Raw genomic sequence first — 26,713 nt, 5'->3', positions numbered from 1 at the left:
TCTATCTGCCAATAATTCTTTTAAGCTATATTTGCTCTCTCTTTATTTAAAAAGAAGAGAGAAAAAAAACCCTTCAGTTTCCTTATGATAGTACCCACCAAATCATTTGGCTATTTTATGAAAATATACATCAATAAGAAATGCTAAAAAATTAGAAGTGACATTATTTTGGAGGGTGAATTGCTAATAAAGCAACACAGATTTTCATCCTGTGTGAAACAGCTGGACCATGACGAGATCACATTAGCACTAATTAAAATGATATTTTTTTGTGCAGTTTTTGTTAATCCAGCTTCATTGGACTCAAAAGAATTTTTGAAATCTGTAATAAAAGCTATTATGTAATCTTACTCCGGTTCTCTTGCATCAGGTTACTGTGTGAAATTTCCCTATAATAAACCATATTTTCTTAAAACTCACACTCAATAAAATCAATATTAAGTTTTTTACTATTATAGCTGTTTTTTCCCAATATATGATCCTCATTTAATTAAAAAAAATTAAAGCTTTAATTTATTTTTGCTTGATGAACAAGAAAAATACCATATTAAAGGCAACATTTTGCCATGTTTCTCTTTCTCCCTCACTTTCCCTGGTCCCTGTTGTTCCCAATGTATAATTTGCAAAACATATTGCTTCAATACTTAAAATGAGAGAGGCGGCCCAGCTGTGGGAGGGAAAGGACAGCAGTCTCCAATATTACCATAATAATCTGCCTAAGGTCCCATGAGCCCTCTGGAGTATACAATTCTCTATACTGCAGGCCCCAGCTGGAGAATGTTCTCTTGACATGTATGCCAACCTTTGCCTGCAGGCAAAATAAAAAAAGGCAGAGAAGTAATCATGAAAATAAAAAATCTTGTCAACTGTGGTAGGATGCAGTTTCCATGTTTTTTTGCTCACGTAGGCAGTCATTGTGCTAACAAAATGATAGGGGACTTTAAAAGACTGCAGCTGGTATGTGTTTTGCTGGAGAGGGGAGAACATCATATGCCACGCTAATTCTGCAATTCTAACTTTGGGGAAAAAAAATGAGCAGTGATATTGTATTACTGTCAATATGCATGACAGCTTTATTTACCTCCTCTTCCGATGGCTGCTCATTAAAGGATTTAAGCAGGAAAGTGAAACCCTGACAATGTTGAGCTAATTGCAAAGGGCCAGATTGTGAACCTCATTGTTTTGTGTTGGGTGGTTGGGTTTTTTTCACGGTGATGAGGGCTCTCAGACAAATAGCCTTGCTGGCCCAGTGGGATTAATTGGGAAGTAAACACCCATCACTATGAAAACCATGCAATTGGCTCAGTGAACTTTCTAAGAAAAAAAAAAGCATGACTTCAAATCAAATAATGCAGTAAACTGAAAATGTGGTTGGAAGACACATATACAAGATCAAAGACCAAATATGTGCTTTTGCCCTTCAGTTTCAAATTCAGTTTGAACCCAAGAGCCCAAAGTCTGTCTTCTGATTTCATTCAAACAGATGTAAGAGGAACACCAGCATCACAGAGCTCAAACCGAGTCCCACATTGTTATAGAACTCTAAAAAAAAAAAAAAAAAAAAAAAAAAAAAAAAAAAGTGGTCGTCTGTAAAGAAAGAAAAAAGGTGTGGGTATCAGTCACGGGTCAGAGGCTGTCTTTTCAAAACAGTGTTGTCAAAGCAGAACAAAGGGCTATTTACCATTTTAACCCTAATTAACACTAAAACAAGATTTCCTTTTATTTTTCTTTGCTACTAGAAGACCTATTCCCACTCAAATGCGTGGTATTTCTTCTCACAATAACCTCATGGATTTTACAGGTGTAGTCAAGGTAGATCTTTGGTACTAAACCAGTACCCAAGATGATAACCTCAACCCTCCTGTCTGAATGAGTTCAGAATATAGCATCCATCAAAGAGAGTCATACAGTTCTTAATCTAATGCATTGTGTGGACAGAGCAGATTTGTGTATAAACCTGTATGCAAACAGAGTAAAAATGGCTGTGGAAAGCTAACAGGTTGGAAGTTCAGGCTCAGAGGACACAGGCATGGAAGAGACCCAGAGACAGGCTCTGCTCCCAGCAGGGGAGGTCTCAATGCACTCCCCATCTTCCTCCTCTCTTCCTACTCCCCACTAATCCACGCATGATAAAAAAGAAGTCTGTTAATTTAAAAACACTTTTTACCTACCTATGTGTGTGTATGTAAATATGTATCTTTTTTATTCTCCAAATTCTGTTTTCATCTCCTTAGCCTCCTTTCTTCAAGAGACCTGCAAGGAACAAGAAAATATTTAGCTCAGTAATTGCTCTTGAAGGATATGTTCAGTAGCCAGTTAAAGAGTTCAATTTGTTGTCTGAAAGTGGAAGTCATTACTTACACTGGGTGGACTTGGGAGAGACCCTGTCTGTCTGGCACAGGAATGAGATCATTCTTTAAGTCTGCCAGCCAAGTGCAGCTTAATTGAAGATGCTGGAGAATTTAATATGAGGAGGAAATGAAAACAAAATAAAACATATATTAAAATTACTGAGCCAAGATTAAACAGTATGGAGAATATTTCACATGGATGTAAGAGAAAGAAGGAATCATGGCCAAAGCCTATTTAGACAGACTCGAAAAATGTCCCCTCACAAGACTACTGGAATGGAAGGACATGACTCTCTAGAATAAGGGGCTTTCAGAGCCCAAGGTAGTAATCCTTAGGAGAAGTTTTCATGTAGCGCAGCTTTGGATATAGGTGTCTAAACAGTCTCTGCATTCCATCATGTGCAATTGGACATCACAGACAACATGAACAAATAAATCCCACTTCTTACCATAGAATGAGCTGGAAGCCTGGTTACCATCACTGTGGCTGAATTAGGTATATAACCTTGCTACCAGATTCATCTGTGTTCTTACAAGAATGAATGTAGGTTTGGGGAGGCATTCCTCCTCTGGTTTTTAGCTTGTGTTCACTATTAACATGGCTTGTGTTAATTACTTACTGCTCCAAAGCCCCAGCTCTGTCAGTAAGTCAAACGTTCCCTAGTGCACTCCCTGGCACTGTGGTCAACCTGCACTCAACAATGGGTGGCCTTATCCAAGCTGCCTGTCGGGAATCAGCAGTGCCCTTCATGAACAGTGACCAGATCGTCCCCAGAGGCAGTTTGGGAAACCATTACTCAGTACGGGCCAAAACCACAGGCAGAAAGATTTCCAGTGCTATTTACCAATACAGATGTAGCAAGAACACATCTTGCTTGTATTTGAAACAATTTAACGGATTTTTTTCAGGTTAGCGAGACCACCGCAAAAGCATGAAAACAGTTACCATCCTGCAAAGCTACTGTAAGTTCCAAAAAGTAGTCTATTATTGAGCTATAGATCTCTGTGAAACATTTATACTTTATTTGCTGATTCAATCACCTAAAAATAAATAATATTTGATATGTCATTGTGACATAAAAAAAAAGTTTTCACAAAATGTAACATGAGTATATGCTACCTTAAAAAAACGTGGTTGGTTTATATCTGAAACAATTTTATGAATCCACCCCAGAAAGAACATTTAATTTGGACTTACCTGAGTTTGCATTTTCCTTCAACTAGATATACTCATTGACATTAGGCATGGCAGTAAGCATTTTGGTTGGTAAGCAATATGAGTAGGACAGGAGGCCAGAGTCATTAGCAACAAAAAAACACTGTCCAGCAAAAATGTATTTTAACAATTTAGCCCTCCTATAATCTCCAAATTACACGATTCCCTGGTTTTGTTTTGATGGTAAGAATACAAACAGGGGGGGTTGCAAGTCAATCTTCTCTTACTTTCTTCACCCAGTAGGATGCTAAAGACTGGCACCTATTTTCGCATGGGATGAAATCTGGAAGTTCTTGCCACTCTGCAGAGATAGTCTAGTCAGCTAGCTGATTACACAGCCAAAGTTAGGCAAAATGAATGGCTTGTTTCTGCTACTTCAACTTGGTTTGGAAAAGCCCTCTAGGCACGAGATGTGCCAAGTGCCTTTAAAAATCCAGCTCCAGTTCTCTGCAAAATCCCAACCACCTGTGTTATGTGCTCAGTTTGCAAGTATTTCTCTGTGCTTTCCAAACTCCCTTGGCTCATGTCAGCAGAAAATATTTGCCACCAACCCAAATGACTCCAACTGCAGATGCTGCCGAGAAGCTGGCTCAACCTTGCAGGAGGAGGTCGGGAGTTGGCACAATATCGCAGGACACTGACAAAAGCAAAAACAAAGCAAAACACGTATGTGTGCAGGTAAGAGCTGCCCAACAGCCCTGTGATGAAGGGAACTTACTGCTCAAGCCTCCCACGCACATGAGATCAGGTACACCACAGCAGCTACCACAGACCTGACACTAAAAAAGTTTATGATGGTTGTCCACCTAAGGGAAAAATAGGAGATCAGAGCATTCACCCAAACAGAAAGACAAAATGAAAACGAGCATTTCTAAAAGTGGGAATAAATATTTCTGCTCTCCATGGAGTGAGAAAGAATTGGGGAGCTATTACTTTTCTCACTGCAATGGGCCTTCAGCACCTAGGCTCAGCCACGCTACATAATTGTCCGACAAATCTAGTTGCTACTCTGAGGATAGCTAGCGTCCCACATTTCCTTAGAAAGGAAGTAGTAGACAACTACGTATTCATTCTGGAAAGATAAAGGCTTTGTTCCCTGTGTTATTTTGGAGAGAGATCAAGACCAATCGCTGAGTGCTTGGCCAATTAAAAAGAAAAAAAAAAAGCCACAAAGTACAACAAATACCTTCAGTCTCTGCACTGCAACATATTCTCCTTCCTCTCACAAAACTTTGGATGATTCTGAAAACCCTCCAAATCTGTATTATGATGCTTATCTCAGAGCCTGGGAATTTCTAACCCATCAAGAGAATATTTGCTGAACACAACACACCATTCAGAGACATGACTAGGAAAATCAGATTTGTGGGTTGCTACGGAGGAACCACTGACACCCTAACTGCACAGGGAAAACAAAACATCTCCATAGGATACCAGAGATTCTCAAATAAGTGAAAAAGAGAAGAGAAGGCCTTATACAAGAAAATTGTCAAGCAACATGTGAAACACTGAATGCAGTATAAACTGGGTAGACCCCTTGTCATGGTATGTTGCACTTCTGTCAAAGGTATGAAATAAAAGAAGAGGGAAGGAAGAGTAAAAATGGACAGACTGCGGTTCACTGAAACTCTGATCCAAACCTCAACAGAATAAATTGAATTTTAATAAGTTTTTATTCAGTCCTGACAAGTTTATTTCCATGTGTGGACAAGAGTTTTTAAGCCGTATCACACCATCATGAGGAAAAATGTCTATAGATGGTCAAACTAGACATTTCTAAGAGCATTATGAAGCATGATAAGCAATAGAATGGCCTTTTAAGATTAATAAATGGTCTTAAAAATAAGATTATTTTAAAATTAGAAAGTTAATGATAGGTCCTTAAAAGAAACCCTGTCCGCAAAGAGGAAAATATGTTGCTAGGGAAAACTGACAAAACACAGACACTCAAAAGATGCAGAGATTTTTGTTTGGGAAAAAGATAAGAACTTGGAGTACTGAAGGAAACTAGGATTATGATGTTAAAAACTTAAGGTGAGGAGAAAGTTGGGCCAGGTCTCAGTCTCTTTTCTGTTTCTGATTTGTCTAGCTCGCTTAATTTTATTCCCTCCTTCTCTAGGTTTCCTAGTCCTGTCACCATGCTGGGCTCAATTCACCTCTGATTCAGGAAAGACATCATGATGCTGTGAAAACTGACTGTGATAATTCAGATTAATGTACAGGCAACAGTATTCCCTGGCAAGATGATAACACAGATGCAAGCCTTTACAGAGGCTCAGCTCTACTTTCTGCTCCCAGAGTCTCCCTGCTATGATTCCCCAGCTCCAAGTGGAAATGAAAGGGACAGTGCCAGGTCTGGTCCTTTTGCTTCTTAGTTGCTTTCCTTGACATCCATTTGCACATCTAAAAGCATACTTATTCACTATTTGTTTTGTTGTCATAACAAAAACCTTCGATCAGATACAATAACCTCACTTTGAAATACACCAAAGATTGCCTCTGTTCCAGAAAGCTCTCAGGGGCAAGTCTAATTTACTTCTGTAGTTGAAGGGAAGGGAGAAGCTAGTGATGGAAATGTCATTCACTGGAGGGCCAGAATTAATAACATTGCATAGAAATAAAAATATGTCTGTCCAAACAGGAAACACAAGAATGCAATTCATACAATCATATTTCAAAATAAGAAAAATCTCAGATTTGGAAGGGGGAGGATGGCAGAGCAACTTATTTCCTTGTCTGAGAGATACAACTAAAACAGTGGCTGGTCCTAGGCAAGTCATCTAAGAAAAAATTCTAGCATGCAGAAGGCTGACCCAAACACCTGAGTTTACAGAAGCCATGAATTCAACCAGGGCTGTTCTGGTGCATGGAACAGTGCTCCTATGGTGGAGCAAAAGTTAAAGAAACATGGCTATAGAGTCACATCCAGAAAGAGACTTGAGCAACTATGGGACAACCCAGGCAGAATTTAAAATCTGTGATACAAGGCTCATTAATCCAGAAGTCCAAAATTCAAAGCCTAGACTTAATAGCTGAAGCATCAAGTTCAAATTATCTGTGAAGTTCTGCTACTGCGAAAATGCTGAATCTGAAAGACAGCCACTGGGATTCATGAACTGCACAAGAAAGTGTAAGTGCTGTGTGGTTTGCAGTTTCAATTTCCATGCTTTAAAAGCCTTACAAAGCAGCATGCAAAGACAGCAAGTAGCATAAGGGAGCTGGCATCACAGAAAAAAGCATACTCAGGTTGTTGCCTTACACTGCTTAAGTCGGAACTTATACCAGGAAATCAGTATCAATAACAACATTGCCCATTATTAAGCTCTGGGGCCATGTTCTAGCCATATCTCAACTAAGCAGTGGGAGCACTAGGCTACTGCATGCAGCTACCTCATACTTTTTTATGCTGCTATTATTACCTTGAATTCAATATAAGGAAACCCAGACTGCAGGATGTGGTTGGATCCAAACTGGAATCATAGAATCGTTTATGCTGGAAAAAACCTTTAAGATCATCAAGCCCAGCCGTAAACCTAACACTGGCAAGTCCACCACTACTAAACCATGTACCTAAGCACCACATCTACATGTCTTTTAATACCTCCAGGGATGGTGACTCAACCACCTCCTTGGGCAGCTGGTTCCAATGCTTGGCAACCCTTTCAGTGAAGAAATTTTTCCAAATATCCAGTCTAAACCTCCCCTGGCGCAGCTTCAGGACATTTCCTCTCATCCTGTCACTTGTTGCTTGGAGAAAGAGACCGACACACACCTCACTACAGCCTCCTTTCAGGTAGTTGTAAAGAGCAACAAGGTCTTCTCAAAGTCACCTTTTCTCCAGACTAAACAACCCCAGTTCCCTTGGCTGCTCCTCATAAGACTTGTGCTCCAGACCCTTCACCAGCTTTGCTGTCCTTCTCGACATGCTCCAGCACCTCAATGTCTTTTTTGAAGTGAGGGGCCCAAACCTGAACACAGCATTCGAGGTGCAGCCTCACCAGTGCCAAGTACAGGGGTATGACCACTTCCCCATCCCTGCTGGCCACACTGTTTCTGACACAAGCCAGGCTGCTGTTGGCCTTCTTGGCTACCTGGGCAAACTGCTGGCTCATGTTCAGCCATCTGTTGACCAACCCCCCCAGGTCCTTTTCCACCAGGCAGCTTTCCAGCCACTGTTCCCCAAGCCTGTGGCATTGCCTGGGGTTGTTGTGACCCAAGTGCAGGACCTGGCACTTCTCCTTATTGACCCTCATACAACTGGCCTGGGCCCATAGCTCCAGCCTGTCCAGATCCCTCTGCAGAGCCTTCCTGCCCTCAAGCAGATCAACACTCCCCCGCCAGCTTAGTGTCATCTCCAAACTTACTGAGGGTGCACTCAATCCCCTCATCCAGAACTGGCCCCAGTACTGAGCCCTGAGAAACACCATTTGTGACCAGCCACCAGCTGGATGTAACTCCATTCACCACCACCTTCTGGACTTGGCCATCCAGCCAGCTTTTTATACATCAAAGAGTACACCCAAGCCATGAACAGCTGGTTTCTCCAGGAGAACGTGGAAATGCTGTCAAAGGCTTTACTAAAGTCCAGGTAGACAACATCCACAGCCTTTCCCTCATCCACTGAGCGGGTCACCCTGTCACAGAAGGAGATCAGGTTCGTCACACAGGACCTGCCTTTCATAAACCCATGCTGGCTGGGCCTGATCCCCTGGTTGTTCTGTACGTGCAAGGTTACAACACTCAGCATGATCTGCTCTATAACATTCTCTGTCACTGAGGTCAGGCTGACAGGTCTGTAGTTCCCTCGATCTTCCTTCCAGACCTTCTTGCAGATGGGCGCCACGTCTGCTAACTTCCAGTCAGCTGGGACCTCCCTGGTTAGCTAGCACTGCTGATAAATGATTGAAAGTGGCTCAGTGAACACTTCTGCCAGCTGCCTCAGTTCCCTTGGGTCAATCCCACCCAACCCCATACATTTGTGTGTGTCTAAGTGGTGTAACAGGTCACTAACCATTTCCCGTTGGATTATGGGGGCTTCATTCTGCTTCTCCTCATCCCTGTCTTCCAGCTCAAGGGGCTGAGTACCTAGAGGGTAACTGGTCTTACTATTAAAGACTGAGGCAAAGAAGGCATTAAGTACCTCAGCCTTTCCCTCACCCTTTATCACTATGTTTCCCCCTGCATCCAATAAAGGATGGAGATTCTCCTTAGCCCTCCTTTTCTTACTAATGTATTTATAGAAGCATTTTCCATTGTCTTTTATGGCAGCAGCCAGATTAAGTCCTACTTGGGCTTTGGTCCTTCTGTTTCTCTAACCTCACAACTTCCTTGCAGTCCCTCCTTCTTCCAAAGGTCATACATAAACTTTCCTTTTTTCCCTGAGTTCCAGCCAAAGCTCTCTGCTCAGCCAGACCAGTTTTCTTCACCTCTGGCTTCTCTTTTGGTACATGGGGACAGCCTGCTCCCACATCTTTCAGATTTCCTCCTTGAAGAATTTCCAACCTTCCTGGACTCCTTTGGCTTTCAGGACTGCCTCCCAAGGGACTCTGTCAACCAATGTCCTAAACAGGCCAAAGTCTGCCATCCAGAAGTCCAAGGTAGCAGTTCTGCTGACACTCTACCCTACCCCTCCTTACTTCTTTGAGAATCAAAACCACTACCATTTTGTGATCACTGTGCCCAGGATGGCCTCCAACCATGACATCACCCATGGCCTCCAACCATGACATCACCCATGGCCTCCAACCATGACATCACCCACAAGTCCTTTTCTGTTCACAAAGAACAGGTCCAACAGGCCACCTTCCCTAGTTGGCTCACTCACCAGCTGTGTCAGAAAGTTATCTTCCACACACTCCAGGAACATCCTAGACTGTTTCCTTTCTGCTGTATTGTACTTCCAGCAGACATCTGCTAAGTTGAAATCCCCCATGAGAACAAAGGCTAGCAATTGTGAGACTTCTGACAGCTGCTTATGAAATATTTCATCTACCTCTTCATCCTGGTTGGGTGGTCTATGACAGACTCTCACCATGATATCTGCCTTATTAGCTTTCCCCCTGACCCTTACCCATAAGCATTCAACCCTATCATCACTATCATCAAGGTCTAGACAGTCAAAACACTCCTTAACATACAGGGCTACCCCACTGCCTCTCCTTCCTTGCCTGTCCCTTCTGAAGAGTCTGTAGCCATCCATTGCAGCACTCCAGCTGTGTGAGTCATCCTGCCATGTGATGGCAACTATATCATCACGACGGCTTCCAGCTCCTCCTGTTCGTTGCCCATGCTGCGTGCCTTGGTGTAGATGCACTTCACTTGGGCTATTGATCCCACCACATTTAAGGGGGAGGAGCCCCAGTTACTATGTGACCATTCTGAGGTGCTTCTGTGGTTTCTAATATATCAGTAACACTTGCATCTTTGCTGCCACATGGCTGTCCTTTCCCTACCACCACTGAGACATCAGACTGAAGGACCTTGCTAGCACACCATCCCTCAAACACTGGCATGCTGCCCCCAGGCTTGTCTCTAGTGAGCCTGCTTCTACCCCTTTCCCCCTTCAAGTCTAGTTTAAAGCTCTTTGGATGAACCTTGCTAATTCCTGTGCTAAGATCCTCTTCCCACTTTGAGACAGGTGTACCCCATCTGTCACCAGCAGGCTGCTGTTGTGTAAACAGACCCATGATCAAAACCCCCAACATTCTGCTGGTGACACCAGGCTCAGGGCCAGGTATGGCTCTGTTGGCTCTTCCTGTTGCTTCCCTCATCATTCGCTGCAACTGGCAGGGTCAAGGAGAACACTGCTTGTGCTCCTGATCCCTTAACCTGTCACCCCAGTGCCCTGAAGTCTCTTCGATTGCCCTTGGACTTCTTGTTGCAACTTCATTGCTGCCTGCCTGAAGAATCAATAATGGATGACAATCTGAGGGCCGCACCAGGGTAGGAAGCTTGCTCTCCACATCTCTACCCCAGGCTGCAGGGAGGCAGCAGGCTTCCCTACGCAGTGCGTCCGGCCTGCGTGCTGGGCCTTCTGTTCCCTTCAGATGGCAGTCTGCTGACAGTGACCCATCATTTTTATTTTACGGAAGCAGTTTTGACACACGACACAGGCCAACTTGACCTCAGTGACACCTCCAAGCTACATGAATCATCATACTCATTACTGTTCTGTTCCACCTGCAAAGCCTCATACCTCTCGAGCACCTGGAAAGGCAGGGTGGTCACAGAGGAGACACACCTGCTGCTCTGGAAAGAACCTGTCACCATTGCCCTCCATCCCTCCGGTCACTGTGTGCAGCCAGGGGGAGAGAGGGCAGGGAATCCTCTGTATCACACATGCTGTCTGTCTCTTGGGCCTGTCTTGGGGAAAGTAGGGTGCAATTCCAGCAGTCTGCATCTCTGTCTTGCTCTCCCTGATACTCCTCAGCCTAGTCACACACCCCCCCCCCCAGAGCTCTGTCACTGAGCAGAGGAGTTGCTCTACCCAGGCACACCTCCCACAGCCATGCTCGCTGCTGCCTGGCACAGGCATGAAAGCAGGGCACCGCCAGCAGCCCGGCACCTGGGTGGCTGCGTGTTCCCACCCGAGCTCTGTCTGGGCAGCCGCATCAGCTGTGGTGGGTGCAGAGCTTAGAGAGGACATGTTTTTCTGCTGGGCAGACACCCTTGCTCCCTGGTCAAGCTGGCAGAGCTCCAGTGCCCTTCTTGCACACCCTTCTGTGCCAGCTGCCATGCAAACTGATGTGCCATGCCTTGTTTGCTCACCCTGTTGGCAGTGCTCCTGCATGGTGGTGCTCTCTAAGGGCTTCTTTTGCGGGTGTGGGGAGGCCTGGCCACCTTTGCTCCGGGTCCCACCCAGGTATCATCAGCTGCTGTCATGAGAGCTACGGGCTCCTGGCAGCTCTCTCAGCTCCCCTGAGGATCCCCCAGCTGGGGAAGGGAAGCCCTGAGGTTCCCCCTGTTCACCATGCTAAAGCCCTCCACTAGACTACTCCCTAGTCTGCACAATCAGGGGGTGAACGTTCCTATATACACTGAGGTGAATGAATGATTTGATGAGGGACTGCCAAGTCCTACATGCAACAGTTACTCATGCCATATCCTTCCCACTCCTTCACACTTTTTTTCGAAAGGAAGTTTCTGGACCAGATGTGTTGAGTGAGGAAAACTTGCCACTTGCAACTCTTCCTTCTGTCCTTATCCACTGTTTCATTCTCCTTGAACACCTGGTCATCCTCTCTGTTGGTCCAAGAAGAATCATCAGCTTTTTCAGGTTTTTCCTGGGACAGATACTTGTGAGTGGGTAAGCAATGATGATGCTGGCTGTCAATGCTGAGCAGGAATGCAATGTATGCATTCCATTCATATAGCCAACGAAAATTCCTGTGGTTATTCTTTATGTGGTATCTTCATATTCTTCATTGAATAGAAGGGACCACGGAGTATCTGCTTTCCTTAAAGATTTGTTTGGGGGTAAAAGAAAAAAAAAAAACCACCTACTTTTCTAGTGGATTTGTGTTCCATGCATTTGCTTATCCATTCTTCAGTGTCAGGAATATTGATAAATGCAATAAATCTAAATAGATAAGTTAATAAAAATTGTAAGTATTGCCACGACAGTGATGCCAGTAGCCATGAAACAAGGGTGGTTACATATCAGTGATTACACACTAGCTCAGATTAAAGCATTTTAAGACCCCAGGTACAACAGCAACAACAAAAGCCCCACAACGTGAATGAATTGTTTATTCAGTATAGTCTATACCACATGCTGCATTGCTTATAAAGAATACCTTATACTCAGTAATACAATAGAATTATAGAAAGAAGAGATAGGTAAGTTGTCTTGGATCACCTCTCCCAACTCCCTGCCAACACAGTTTCATTCCCTACTGGGTATTTTTAGTGCTTTGCCCAGTCCAGATTATAACAGAACCCAGCAGTCAGGCTTCTTTCAGGGACTCTTCCACAGCCCAATATATCTCACATTCCGTGTTATCTGATATTAGATCTCTACTTTCTCATTTCTCCACTATACCAAATTACCCTCAACTCTGCCTTTTTCGGAAAATTTCAGTCATGAGATATTCTGATATTAGGACCCAGCAAGAAAACAGTTTGATGATTCTTCACACTTCTTTTCATACTCATGAACAAGAGATATTTATATACCCTATGTCACATATATGGCAATATTAACTCGCACAACCATGTGATAACAATGTTTTTAGTAACATTTATCTCCTGTATCCATATGACTAAGTGTAAAATTCCAAACAGGCAATAGTCAGTCATATTAAATTTGCCCTTAAAAATTTTTGTTCTCACCAAAAGTGGAGTTCTATGCACAATTGCAAATATCCGTGAGTCAAGTGTGCAAAATTCATCTTGGAGTGATAACATTTTTGTACACAAAAATGTTAGGGGTTTAAGCATTATTTCCCAACTTGCCTATGCTAGAAATGGGCATTTTAAGAGAAAGGGAACCTTGGTTTTCCAAGGGAACATTTCACGCGTCTCTCACTCTGCAGTGCAATGAGATGATGCACTTTAAAATCATGCAATGATGTACATTTATGGAAGAAGAGCTACCCAAGGTGGCTTCAGAAGGGGAGAAATTTCAGAGATACTGCAAATAACATTGCTTAAAACTCTCTAAAATAGTGAGCTCCCTTAAAATACCTTGACTTAGACTCTTTCCCAATGTGACTGCTTGGCACGGTCCAAACCTGTCATTAGCACTCATCTGCAAATTACCTGCATAGCTTATTTGAGGTTTTGCTACCTGATGACTCTGCACCTACACTAAAAACTCCTCACCATATCATCCTGCAGTTTGTATAGGTAAGGGCTGACAAGAACTTCCTTCACAACAGATGCAGTGTTGGCTTCCTCACCTGTGGCACGTTTGCTCACCATCAACAGCCTTTCACTCTCTAATGTTGTTATTTCAGTTGTTTCCTCCAGTTCAAGAAAACTGAACATCAGCAATGAAGGGATGCTTTAAGCCTTGAGAACTGATTTGTAAAATACAGTGAGGCACTAAAATGTTCTAAACATGATAGCCAGACTACATGAATGGCACCAGTTCCTACTTATATACTGACTGGGTCATTTATCCAGAGAAGGCTTCTGGTTTCCTTTTTACTGAACATCACCGTCTTAACAAACACCTGAGTACAGCATGCTACCACCCCTAAGAAAGAAAACCTAGTCTCAGTAATACCTCACTGATTTCAGGTTTTTGCCCACAGTTTCTAAGGTCTCAACAGAAGTGTTTTTACTAGTATGCATGAGCTCTGCACCAGACACCTGGGCTCTAACTAAGCAAAGCCTTATTTTTCTGGCTTAAGGTCATCCTAAAAACAAATTAATGGGCCTTTCTTGACTGAAGTGCTATAGAAATAGTATAATCATGTCTTTATTCTTCAGACTAGGCATCTCCTGGCCATATATTACCCACTATAAGTGTAATCTATTTATAAGGGGAAATGTTGGCATTCGATTTTTTTGCAAATTATTTCCTTGTTACAATGATAATGAAAAATATCCTCTCATTAAAAAGGTAGGTACATATGTTGAAAAATATGACTATATGAAATGTGAGCAGTGCAAAACTTGAAGTTTTTGTGCCTTCAGTGGCAAGTTCAGTCAATCAAACTTGGGATTGCTATCTCAGCTCACCAGCCCATATGGATTTAATATACAAAAGACCCTGTGGAAACACAGGCAATCCTAAGCATTCATTTCTGAGTATTTAGGTATATTCATCTGTGTGCAAACAAACTTAAAAGCACAGGCATTTTAAAATATTTAAATTAGAAGTAGCATGTCACTTACAATGTAGCAGTATTGCATGTATCCATGGGTAGATAGGTAAGCAAATATAGAAAGGCATTTCAACAGATAGGTATGGTCACACAACATTACTATTAATAGATGATATCCTTGGCAGCAGAAGTGGTCACTTAATGAAGCCCATTGTAGGCTGTGCATGTAACTTACATTTTAAGTTTTGTAAACAACACCCAGTTGCTATGGCTTGAGGCTCTGTGTAAATCATTAAACAAATATATTCAACAATTTATACGAAGTCAAGAAGCAGGAAATCTCCATTTCCATATTTAAGTCTGCCTGCATGTGCATCATTGTTTTATTAACTTGCCAATATATGCACCCTATCTGCATACTGTATGGAAGATAGTTGGCTTTTTTGTAGTCTATACTTATATAATTTTGTATAGCGCTCTAGAAAAATAAGTTGTAGTGAAGATTTGTAGCCCTTCTTCAAGCAACCAAGTCAAGAGACATCCATGACCAGATTAATAAAATTACTACTCATAAAGAAATGAGCTATGGCTGCAAATCACAATCAAATTGGGACTTACAGATCAAGCATATAAGATCTCTACCAAGATCACATCAGGCCGCTTCCAGAACCTGAAAAAGCCAGTCATACAAAGGCTCAAGCACAGGCTTTAAAGTTAACATGAGTAATTACATTATCATCAGTTGAACTTCTCCTGTGCTTAAACACATGTGTAAGTCTTCATAGGACTGGTTTCTAAATTCATATGGTTAGATTTTTATGGAATACAGAAACTGCAGAGTGCATAACTCTAAGAAAAAATGTACTTTTATCATTGATTTTACTCACCCAAACAGTTCAGGGTTCTAATAAAAGGTACACAGAATAATAGTATAAAATTATTCTTATCCCTTATTCTCAGTAGCATCAGTCAATGAGAAAAAAAAGACTATAGCCTATCCATATTTAATTATAAAGAAGGTTTCTCTCTGATTAATTGAATCATTAAACATGCACAGATACATTTCATGATATTAAATATTAGTTATCTTCCAGTATATTAAGAAGTAAAAATCAGAGTGGATTAAATGGGAAGAATTATTCTTAGTGTGCATCTTGCAGTGCACACAACCCCTCATTGTTTCCCAGGAAACGAAAAGGAAGCGCAGACATTCAACACAGAACAAGAAAATGTGCATAGGCTGCAGAACTGGCAAAAAATCTTGGCCTCTCTTTAATTTATTTATGGCTTTAGCTATTGTGCTGTTTATTCTAGCCTTTACAAAAGAATTCCAGCACTACTCATAATCCAGTACTGGCAGTTGGTGTTTCTATTAAAAATATAATAAAAATACTATTTTAGGCATTAGGAGATATGGAAAAACATACCCAACCAAAATATCTGCAGCATGTGTTCATAACAAGAAAGGATTTATCAAAATATTTTGGGGAACTCCTGTTTTTTAAGTGGCAAGTAACTGCATTAGCAAATGCTATGTCTCAGTTCACAGGTTTTCATATATATTTATATATACACAACACAATATTTATATCCACAGAATTTATTTATGTCTAATACCTGCATTAAAAGGGAGTATAAAGGGAAAGATTTTTTTTAAAAAAAAAAAAAAAAAAGGAAATCAGGTGTCACTCAAAGAAATAACAAGGCTGAGAGAATAGTTTGGAGCAGAGGTTTTAAGCTGCCATGCTGTGCCTTTCACAGCTGCCTACACTTCAAGTCATTAATAACCAGTAAATAAGATCTGCAGGTGGGCATATAGGGCACCCTGAGCCAAGAAGCGGTAGCTAGGGCTTCTGTCTCTAAGATGGGTGGCCAGGCTCATTTGCACAAGGTTGCTTATGTTTCCATACAGAAGTGTAACCCTACTTAGCATAGCTTCAGGGAAGCTGCTACAATACAGGGAATGCTAATTACTGTAACCAACTGGCAATGATGCATCCAAAATTAAATGGCCTGTGACTGAGCAGATGAACAATTTTTATAGCCCTAAGTTCAGGGAACATGGATATTCTGTCAAATTAACAGACAGTCTATTTGGTCTTAATAGGTAAACTGAAGTATTTTAAAAGACATTTAGATGTGCTATTAAGTTATCAGTGTGAGTATGGTTCTCCTTCCAGTTTAAAGGTGTCCAACCTGAATGTAAAATAGCTGGAGCATATTATATTTAAAAAAAAAAAAAAAAACAACACAGCACAAAAAATACCCAAAACCCACAACATTTTACAGTCCTTATAAGCTTCGTTTTTCAGGTGAAGCTGCAACATGGTCTCTAGTCCTACTCTAGGTTCATGTTCATGCCTTTATACTCAGGCAAAATTCCCACTGATGTTGGTAGCACCTCTGAGCACAGAGGCCTTCAGGCACAGACACTGCAGGCTGCCTCCTCACTCTTCAATTCCAGTGAAATTTGGGTTTTTTTCAGGAGAATGTTGTAAGATCAAAGTTTTTACTTGACTTTCTACAATGAGCTTTAACAAGTAAATCAAAGCTGAAGCCAGATATAAATAGTCCTTGATTTTTCCTGATTCCACTTAGCAAACGAATCACTTCTGTTTCAGCACAGATGATTTATCAGTCCAGCTTTCTTACAAGCACTCTCAACAAATACATGTATTAATCAACTGACTTTATTATCCGCTTTAAAGTTACCAAAAATCTTTTTCTGAGTAACAGAAAACACTTAAGGAAAAAAAATGTAAATAAACTATGTAGGAAAAGGTTCCAAAAGATAAATTTTATTGCCAGAGTGCAATCCTTTTCAAAGGATGTTTTGTAGCAAGTGAGACTCCCAAGGAAAGCTAGCGGTGCAGTATATCTGGCAGAATGGTTCATTTATAGATTTATCAGTAAGCAAGACTCTGGCTGCTTTCAGGAAAAGCAGAGTTGTAAGCAAATCTGGCTTAGTGTTCCCCCAGACAATAAACAGCTGCAAATAAAACCCACTGCACTTAGGAAATGATTACAGAAATGTCATAGAAATCAAGATCTTCAGTTACTAGTCAGAGCTCCCTTTTTTGCGAACCATATTGAATTGAAACACAGATGATTCTTCATCCCAGCTTTCCAATAAAAAGTACGGGGTTCACCTCATCAGTCTTAAGAAAGATCTACAATGTCTTGTCTACTCACCCTAGGGTCCCTTTATAGGCATTAGAGAAAAACTAGGCACTTGTAGAACAAAATTAATCAGGTCATTAAGGATGTTTATCTGAAGATATGACGTATCATATCCTAAAAAGCTCTGTTTCTCTACAGTGACTCCCAGATGCATTTGTTGAGATTTGCTCATATGTAGATACCTACACCTTTTTTTTGGGTGAAGAGGAATCAACAAAAAAACTCTTACTCATCTTTCAGACACCCAGCTGCATGCCCTGCATGCCCTTCAAAGGGCTCTTTATGGGTTCCTTGAAACGTGCATGCACACTGAGAGAGCCACTTTTCATGGCCACCAGGACTCTCACAGGGTCTCCTCCTCCTCCACCCCCATGAGTGCAGGAGGGTAGGAGGACCTGTAGACACAAGCCTGCCAAAGAGAGGAGCTGGCAGAACAGCTGCAGCCGCCACTCAAGCCAGAATTGATGGATACTGACAACAGCATCAGAACATCTCTGCAGTTTTCACATTGGCCTCTCTCTCCGTTTATTGGCTGCTCGCTCCAATTGCTTCTATCTTTGCTTTTCCGTTTCTTCATTTCCTTCCTAACATAACCCCCCTGGATAGATTTAAAAAACAGTAACACAAAGCTTATAAAACCCCAGCAGTTCCTGGATGTATGTTTTATCCTTCTCTCCCTTTCTATCTTGTCGATTTAAGATCTGTACAGCAGTCGAATTCTTAACTGTTTTTCCTGAAACTAGCCTCAGAGGCTGAGTCTACATTTAACTGAGCTGTAGTGTCCCACGAGCACTCCGAAGTCTCTGAAGTTGTGTCTGACAAGCTATTGTCACTATTAAAAATGGGGTGGGGTGTTTCTGGTTTAAGCTGGTAACATTACCATAACAGACAACAAAAAAAATTGCTTGAATACTGAATCTTTCTAAAGGTTATCGTAATGAAGAGACAGAAACTGGGACTACAGATTGCAGAGGCAAGTCAAGAAGGAAAGACATGGGACTGATTTGGATCTTTAGCATCTTATGTATCTTGCTGGCAAATCCCTGGTCCTGCAGGGAGCCAAATACAATGCCTTTGTTGCTTTGTCTCTGATTTTGAGACAAGAGTAAACATATATTAACAAAATGCAAAACAATACTTTTTTACATTTCTAACAAGAAATCCATTAGAAAGTCTTTCAAAGATCAGCTGAACTTATTACATAATCTCAATCCAATGAATGCAAAATTTAGAGAGAGAATTACCTACTGCATATACTCACAGGAAAGACATTATTTTTCTCTTACATCATTACTAAGTTAAAACAATTTCATTAAAATACACAGCTTTGCACATTCAGGAATAAAAGAACTCTGCGTGTTTAGGAAGAGATTGACTTTTATTTTATTTTTTTAAAGAAAGATGCATTTCCATAAACTAGTAGCTCATATACAGCTACCGGGTTCATTCCCAGAAGTGCTAAAGTTGTTGAGCAGTGAGTTAGTGTCACAATACTTCAGTGGGAAAACTCCAATTAGGCCATTTTGCAGGTGTCTGCAGCAAAAAGCCAGGAAGAGTTGGGGCACGGTTACAGTTGTCTCTCTCTATTGCTTTGCAGCTTTTCCTTTTCTTCTTTTCTGCCAGGATAGACTGTCCAGAATTACTAAGCTCAGTACAAAACTTAACACACTGCTCACATTCACACTAGCATCTGTCAAATCGCTGGATAAACAGACAGCTGGTTCCCGTACTATGGCAAAGAAATGCTCAGAGGATGATTGATATATTTCTAGATCTCCTTAGCATCCCTCCTGTTTGAAGATGTCAGCTGCAAATGGACTCAGAATCCAGTTCTGATTACACAACATATAGAGAATAGGCAGGCATCTTTTTAAGCATATAACTGGAGTAACTTAACACATCCCCTGTTACGTACACTTGCTAGCACTTCTCTGCTGGAAATTATTGTCCCTGCAGCAGACAATACCCTTCTTGATTTGCCATAATGCAAACAACAGATTCTGCCCAGCATCTTGACAGCCCACAGACAACAAAAGCAAAAATTAGTTTGACTTTGCAGCAAACAGATAAGGAGAACAGGGGTGGCAAACAGCTCAGAGGTGGTATGATCTTAAGCCAGCACAGCTATTTGTAAAACAAATGGGTTATTTGGGTGCCTTCTGCACATGTTGTCTCTGACATGATCCTTACAGGATGACTTTCCTGAAAGGGCACAAAAGCACTGTGTAAGACTGAAATTTAAAGGAAGGGGTCCGAAAACTTTCTGTAGTGTCGCTTCATTTTTTTTCAGTGCTATGGATATGCCAAATATATACAAGGATGTTACATTACAGCAGAATATATGGTAAATTAGTAGTATACGTTTACTGGGGAATAGGACTCTGAAAATTAAATGAGTTTTTTTCAATCTTAGATACATGGATAGTCATAAAAACGATCCATTCTCCATATTACACATATCCAATGTCAGCAAAAATAAAGAATGTTGACAGGGGTTTGCATGACTCCATACTGAAGCTGAGAGGCACACCAGGAAGCTTTGTTGCCCATGATTTGAAGCTGCATTTCAGAGCATCTCAGAAGCGCTGTGCCCGAATAAACGGAGTTTTGGAGTGACAATAATGGGCAATCAGTTTTGATTTCAGACCTTAAAGATGAGGCATGGGATTTTTCAGAGACGTAAAAGATAGCAGTTGCTACATGATCCCATTTCACTCAAGTCCTCAGTCAAACGACATTTTAGGGAACAGTGACTTATCTTAACATGCTTTTTCACCAGAGAGTAAGACAGAGAAGCCAAATGTACTGCAGAAGCTGAAGCAAGTCTACCATTCAGATCTTCCTGGCCTGGAGAAATTTTTCATGCTCAGCATGAAGCACAATATTCAAAGTAAAACACGAAGTATAGGGTAGAAAAGGATTCATTCTGCTCAGTGAAGGCTTCAGGTCACTCTTCAGCTGTGTGCTCTTTCCCCTGATACATCCATCTCTGTGTTTTTTAAATTACAACACCAAGCATAAATAACAACAACAAGAAAAAGATATTTAATTGCCAAAAGGGAGGTTATTAGCTGCAACTGGACCAGGAATATTAATAAACATTGCTTGCATTGTTTCAGTACTGCTTCAAGTGTGGTGAACATGTTATGAGAAGGAATGTGTCCATTCCAGATGCTTGAGACCAAAAAGCCAAGGCTTTTCATCACAGCACCTCTCTTTAAAAATCCTGAAGAGTTTCTGTTTACAAATGCAACTCCTGCAAAAGTAAGTACTGGGTTTACTCCCAGGCATGAAAGAACAGTAGCAGACCCTGCAAGAACACCCTCAGGTATCCTCACTGTGCTGGGTTGGGTCATCACCTCACGTATTTACCTCCACGACAGGAACTACAGCAGGACTGGGACATTCAACATACGTACCTACAAACACACCCCTCCCACAGCTTGTCTGATGCTTGGGAGAGGCCAAAGAGCAGCCAGAGCCCTGTACAGCCATCAGGAAGGCACCACCATTTGTGATGGACTAGCAGGAATCAGGACATGACCACCAAGAGTGGAGCAGGAAACACCAGAGCCCTCTTTTCTCCCCTCAGAAAGATCCACACTTACTCTCAAATTATTCCTTCTGCACAGGATGACAGTGACCTGCAACTTCCAGCTGAAGAGGTTTTATAGGGGACAGATGCCAGCAAGCCCTACAGTGTGAGCTTGTGGGTGCTCAGGACCTTTCAGGAGAAGGCGATAAACCTGCCGAAAGGTGGCACAATGCACAGTGGCTGCACTGTTGGCTGGCTGCTCAAATTAAATTTTAATAGAACTTTTAAAAATAATTTCAGCATAAACCACAATGTATGTGAGTGAGCCTAAATTAATAAAAAACTATCTTTCAAGAATGAGGAATAAGTGTAATCTGAGATCAATATTTATGAAGCTGTGATTAATTGACTGATGACCAAATGATTACAAACTTCTGTCTGAGGCAGCTACTCAAATGTATTAGCTTTGACAAAAAAAAAAAAATTAAAAAAAATACAAACTGGGTCAATGAAAAAATGCATTCCTAATCAATTTTTAATAGCACTTAAGATTTTATGATTTTTTGAACTTTCCTTTTAATAATTAATCAGAAAAATGAATCTAATTTAAACAAGGTGGTGTAAGGTGTTCTGTATCTGTTTGATGGTGTTCTTAATAAAGAAATTCAATTAGGGCTGACTTTTCATTATAAATCTCTGGTTTTAAGGAATGCTCTGATTGGCTGGTAAACATTTGAGACTGGGAGAATAACGGAGGTGAACCGCACTGCTCAGCACAATATACTGACTAAGATTTTACACTGTCAATGCCAGCCTTCCCTTGCTTCCAAAACAAAAAGAAAAAGAAAGTCCGTGATCTCTGTGATCCCTGTAACTTTTTAAAAATTTTTGCTGTGTGCTTTGCCTTATTCCTTACTACATCCCAGTGGACAGATCCTCAGCTGGTAGCATAGGGTGTACTGAAATGCCATCATAATTACAACGTAAATCAAGGCCTGTTGCACCTGTGCATATGTTTTGTCAGTAGCATACTCCATGGCTCAAACTCTGGTGTAAGGACTTTGAACATCAGAGGTTAAGCAGCAACCAAAATTTGCAGAATAATGGCCCAAACTTGAAGATGTTCCCTGCATGGTTAGATAGAAGCATTGTTCTCCTGAAGTCAGTTAAATCTCTGTGGATGTAAGACTTAGAGAGAGATCTTCTACACATAAAAACTAACTAAATTTCACCTCTCTTCTCTGTTATATTGCCTATTTCACAAAGGTTCAGTATGCACCAGCAAATAAAATAAGCACAGAACACAAAGCACGGCTTGTTTATCCATACCTCTTGATGGTCAGGACACTGCCTGGTACACCCCTGGCTCACTGCAACCAGCCTTCCCCTAGACAGCCTCCTGAAAAGCCCATAGAGATATTCTTAGGCTGAGATGTACCACTACAGGTGGGTTAGAGAGCACCTGTGCAGCATAATACTTCTAGAGCTTCTTCCTGCCCTCAGATGTCAGAATAGTATAATTCAGTTTGTTCGGATAAAATATTCATCAAAAAAGAAAAAAAAAAAAAAGAGTCTGACAGGAAATCAACCTCTTGCATGATCCTCAAAAAGAAAAACAGGCATAGCCTAACATCCTAGGTATGCAAGCTGCTTTGTCTTCAGGTGTAACCCAGCATTTCCATTTACTTGTTTGGCTCCTTGCTGACACATGGCAAGAAAAATGGAAAGTATCAGAAGGGCAAGGTAAAAAAAAAAAATCTAAAAAAGGTCATAAAGAACAGGCTTGTTCTCAATAAACTTTGGATGCCCAAAAGTAAGATGTTTAGGTCTGAGCTAGTCACTTTGAATTCCTTTGCGGACCATGAAGCCTGAGAGCAAGTATATTCTAGTTTAAGAGGTGATAAAGTTACAGTGGTTAAACGCAAAACAAAAACTGCATGTGTAAAAGCTATTTGTCATCTTTTCCTGTTTCATGTGAAGAAGACTAACAGCACCAAGCTTACACAAGACCATCAATCTCAAACATTATTAAACTGCCAAAGCTATGCTCTTACTCTGCCCCCAGCTCACTTACCCAACGGCCAGAGATTTACCTTCTGGCCTCTAGGATTCATTTTATTTCCTTTCTGGTGGTACAACACCTTTTTCACAGCCAAAACATTGCTTTAAAGAGAGAGATGAAATTTGCCTTCATTTTAAAATTAAAGCCACACGGGAACTCCCAAAGAGCAAGTAGCAAGAGCAGCCTACTGTACTCAGGAAGCAAAGACAAGGGGTATTTCTGCTGAATGGCCTCTATAAACAGCATCAAGAAGAAGGGATTAGGCAGCCTGCAAATTCCTGAGACAGTGCCTCACAACAGGAACCAGCAAGGCCATCACTCTCCAGGGCTCGTCAACAGTAAAATCCTGAGCAGAGGGGACCTGTTTTCACCCTTTCAGAAAAGTAGAATGTTTTAAGGACCACCAGTTTGAATTTAGGCACCCAGATTCCCAAGCTTCTTTACTCTCAATTTTAGGTAAATTTCACTCTACGTTCCCCTAAATCATGGAAAATCTTTCTTAAAAGCTAAAAATCCAGCCTTGTTTCTTAAAGAGGAAACACCATGGCAAACTCAAACAGACTTCACTGTTGCAGAAGTGGACTCTGAGAGTGGATAGCCTGGCTTGGCACCACTTGGCAGCTTCCAGTCATTTCTACCTCAGCAAAAAATAAGAAAAAGAAGGGGGGAAAAAATCCGTGGTTTACATCTATTTGTGCTGGTGTAAACAATTATTTTCAAGTTAGGCTTTCATGGCACAAAGCCACACATCCAAACATACCCAAATTATTTGAAAAAATACAACCGCATTAGTTAGTTACTGCTTATCAGCAGGGCTAGCCAGCCAAGTAGACACAAATTTCACTGTTTGCACCCTCACCTGCTCCTCACCCTCTCTGCACAGTGTGCTGCTAGGAAACGTGCACAGATCCAAAACATAGGCAACATGACTTTAAGCCAAAAATATGGTAACTTTATTCAGCTTTATGAATCAAACAATGTAAGTCTCAAGTTGAAAAGACTTAATTGGTTCATAGTACTCTGACCAGTTTACCTTGTCCCATGTGAGTTCCCTTCAAGCTCTCATCATAGGACTTTTCAATTCTGTGACAGACAATGTTTCATGTTTTCACCATTAACTATCTTAAGGTCTTTGAGATTTCAAGAGCAGATCATGAAGCGGCTGAGGCATTTCAAAGATAAAGCCCCAGTCTTGGGAGATCATTCACGGTTAGGTTCTCAACTTTTAACCCATCTTTTTAACCATCCTTTCTCTATAGATTTACTAACAGCAGTGGCCAGACACCCATCTGCCTGCCTATTTGATCCTTACACCCCAGTGCCTCTACATGCCAGGCATTCCAGGAAGTGTTTTATCTGTTTCATCCTGGCATCAGCTCTACTGGAAAAGCACCCTCCATGCTACGCAGACTACTGTGTTAGGTAGCCTGGACCTCTTAAACATTTGCTACCCCCTGCAGCCACATCATACTTCTCAGCTCCCCTTAGCTGCAGCAGATTGTTACCCCTCCAGCTCTGTTCTCCTCACTCTCTGCGATCTCTCTCCCTCTCTCAGCACTACAGAATTAAATATTTTCCATGCCCCTGAAGAGCTGGTAACAGCATCCCATAAATTTCAACTAAACCTCAGGCACTACTAGATCACAAATAATTTTTGAAGTATTCATTCACTGACTAGGCATCCAACTTCAGCAGAAATCTGCTAAACAAACAAGTTTAACCTTCTTACACAGAAAACATATTCCTTGTAGCAGCTTATTCAGAAAAATAAGCTCCTTTACAAGCTATTTTTGGTTGAGAGAAAATATATTCATCCCAACAGAGCTTGTTCTCCAACAGGTCACTTTCCAGTTACATACACTTTTTTGAAGCAGTGGAAGTCATGCCTTTGAAAGGGTTCTTGCTTTATCCCAGATTCATCTAAAAGAGTTTCACATGTCAGCTGTAAGATGCATCTCCTTGCTTTTGATTTCTTTTTCATGCATTTAACCTTTCTGCTCTTTGTATTGTCTATTCACATTTTTTCAATAAAAATCAATATAAAATAAAGCTAAGAAAGATAAATAACAGGGATTCGCTGTATTCCTGAGCAGTTCGCTGGCTGCATAATAAACTCACTCAACGAGTTTCAGGCTCCAGTGGTTCTTTTTAAAGCTCAAAACCCAATAATTTTAGATTTCTCTTGCAGAAACTCTGTGAGCACCCTCCTACCTAAGTGCTAGGTCAATTGTGCCAGGACTAAAAGCATCTCCTCGCGGTGGATGTCCACTCACTCCAGCTTATGATAATTAATAGTATGTCTATTATGTTGCTAAATGTTTTTTACTTGGCATTATTTTTTCTGAAGTTTACTAAAAAGTGTTGTGTTTTAGCACACAAATAGTGAATCTTTATCAAGCGCACCTTATTAAAACCTGTGCTTTCCCACCTAAGGGTATGATACCATCAAAGCCGCTGCGTCTTGTCTATGCTGGAATGTCACCATGGATTAGTTTGCTTGCTTTATTTGCAGCGACTTACCTATATCAAATTGAAATGCATCTGTGCAACTCCACTATGTCGGCCTAAGATACTTTCCTTGTTAATCATTGCATCCACAACTTTACACTTGTTTGAATTAGCTGCTCAACATTCTGAGCATTTATCATGTGGTATAATGTTAAATCACTCAGGTCTATAATTTTCAGCCTGCTGTGGCACATTTACAAGAAACTACAGGAATCCTGGGACCGAGGTCAAGCGAGCAAACTCCTAAGAGCCTCCCGTCCCACCAGCACTGCTTCTCAGCTGCTCTCCGGCAGCCCAGAAAACACAACACCAAGGCTCTGCGATTTGGAAAAACGTCTGCACAAGCTGGGTGGCAGCCAAGAATTTTCATCCGTGGATTTGACCCCTTAATTTCCATGGATCAGCACAGGATTCCCACCAGGCATCACGGAGCAAGCACCACCACACACAGCACTCGCAGGGCCACGGGGCTTACCAGTGTCCTCATTTCCTCGTCGCCCTCAAAGCTGCAGCCATGTTGGCTCCACCTGAGCCGACAGGCAATGCTTGGGGCCAAGCAGCGACTGAGTTCAGCCGAGCCACCTGAGCTACAGGAGGGCAGCAGGGGAGCCGGGGGGCCACGCCACGCACCAGAGCGCCACCGGGCATGGGCTGCTGCAGCCAGACATAAAGCAGCGGGGGCAAGGGGAGCGTGTGCCCCAGGGTTTCCCCCTGGAATATGTTCCCATTTGGTGTATCGTATTTTGGAGTAGAAAAAAAAAAAAAAAAGAGAGTCATAGGGAAAATCTCGGAGGAAGACTCGGGGGAATTAAAAGCATTAAAACAGCCCGTGTATTTAGCTCAGCGCAGTGAAACCTGAGCGAGGGACTGGTTAATAAGGTGAAAGCCCTGTACCGCGACGGCCTCCTCCTGCCAGGGCCCTTACCCGGGCGCTCCCCACGGCGCGGTGTTCCGCCTCAGGAAGGGCCACGCGGAGGCCAGGAGCTCGGCGAGCCGCGCAAGCCGCCCCCTCGGGCCGGCGAGGCACGGCACGGGCATCGCGGGGGGGCGGCGGGGGGCGGCAGCGGCCGGGCGGCGGGCAGGGCGGTG

General features: G+C 41.9%; 1 protein-coding gene across 1 annotated transcript; it reads right to left on the bottom strand.

Moving 5' to 3' along the window:
- Window positions 1-1,564: 1,564 nt before the first annotated feature.
- On the bottom strand, window positions 1,565-26,662 carry LOC308058526 (uncharacterized protein; the record flags this gene model as incomplete). The annotated part of the gene is made up of 4 exons (XM_080374438.1): window positions 1,565-2,253; window positions 2,362-2,453; window positions 22,384-22,453; window positions 26,550-26,662. The coding sequence occupies 4 exons, from the start codon at window positions 26,660-26,662 to the stop codon at window positions 2,223-2,225; spliced, it is 306 nt and encodes a 101-aa protein (XP_080230564.1). The 3' UTR covers window positions 1,565-2,222.
- Between the last annotated feature and the right edge of the window lie 51 nt (window positions 26,663-26,713).

The sequence above is a fragment of the Falco punctatus genome (assembly GCF_963210335.1).
Source record: "Falco punctatus genome assembly, chromosome: 2".
NCBI lineage: Eukaryota > Metazoa > Chordata > Aves > Falconiformes > Falconidae > Falco > Falco punctatus.
This window is presented reverse-complemented; position numbering and strand designations above follow the sequence as displayed.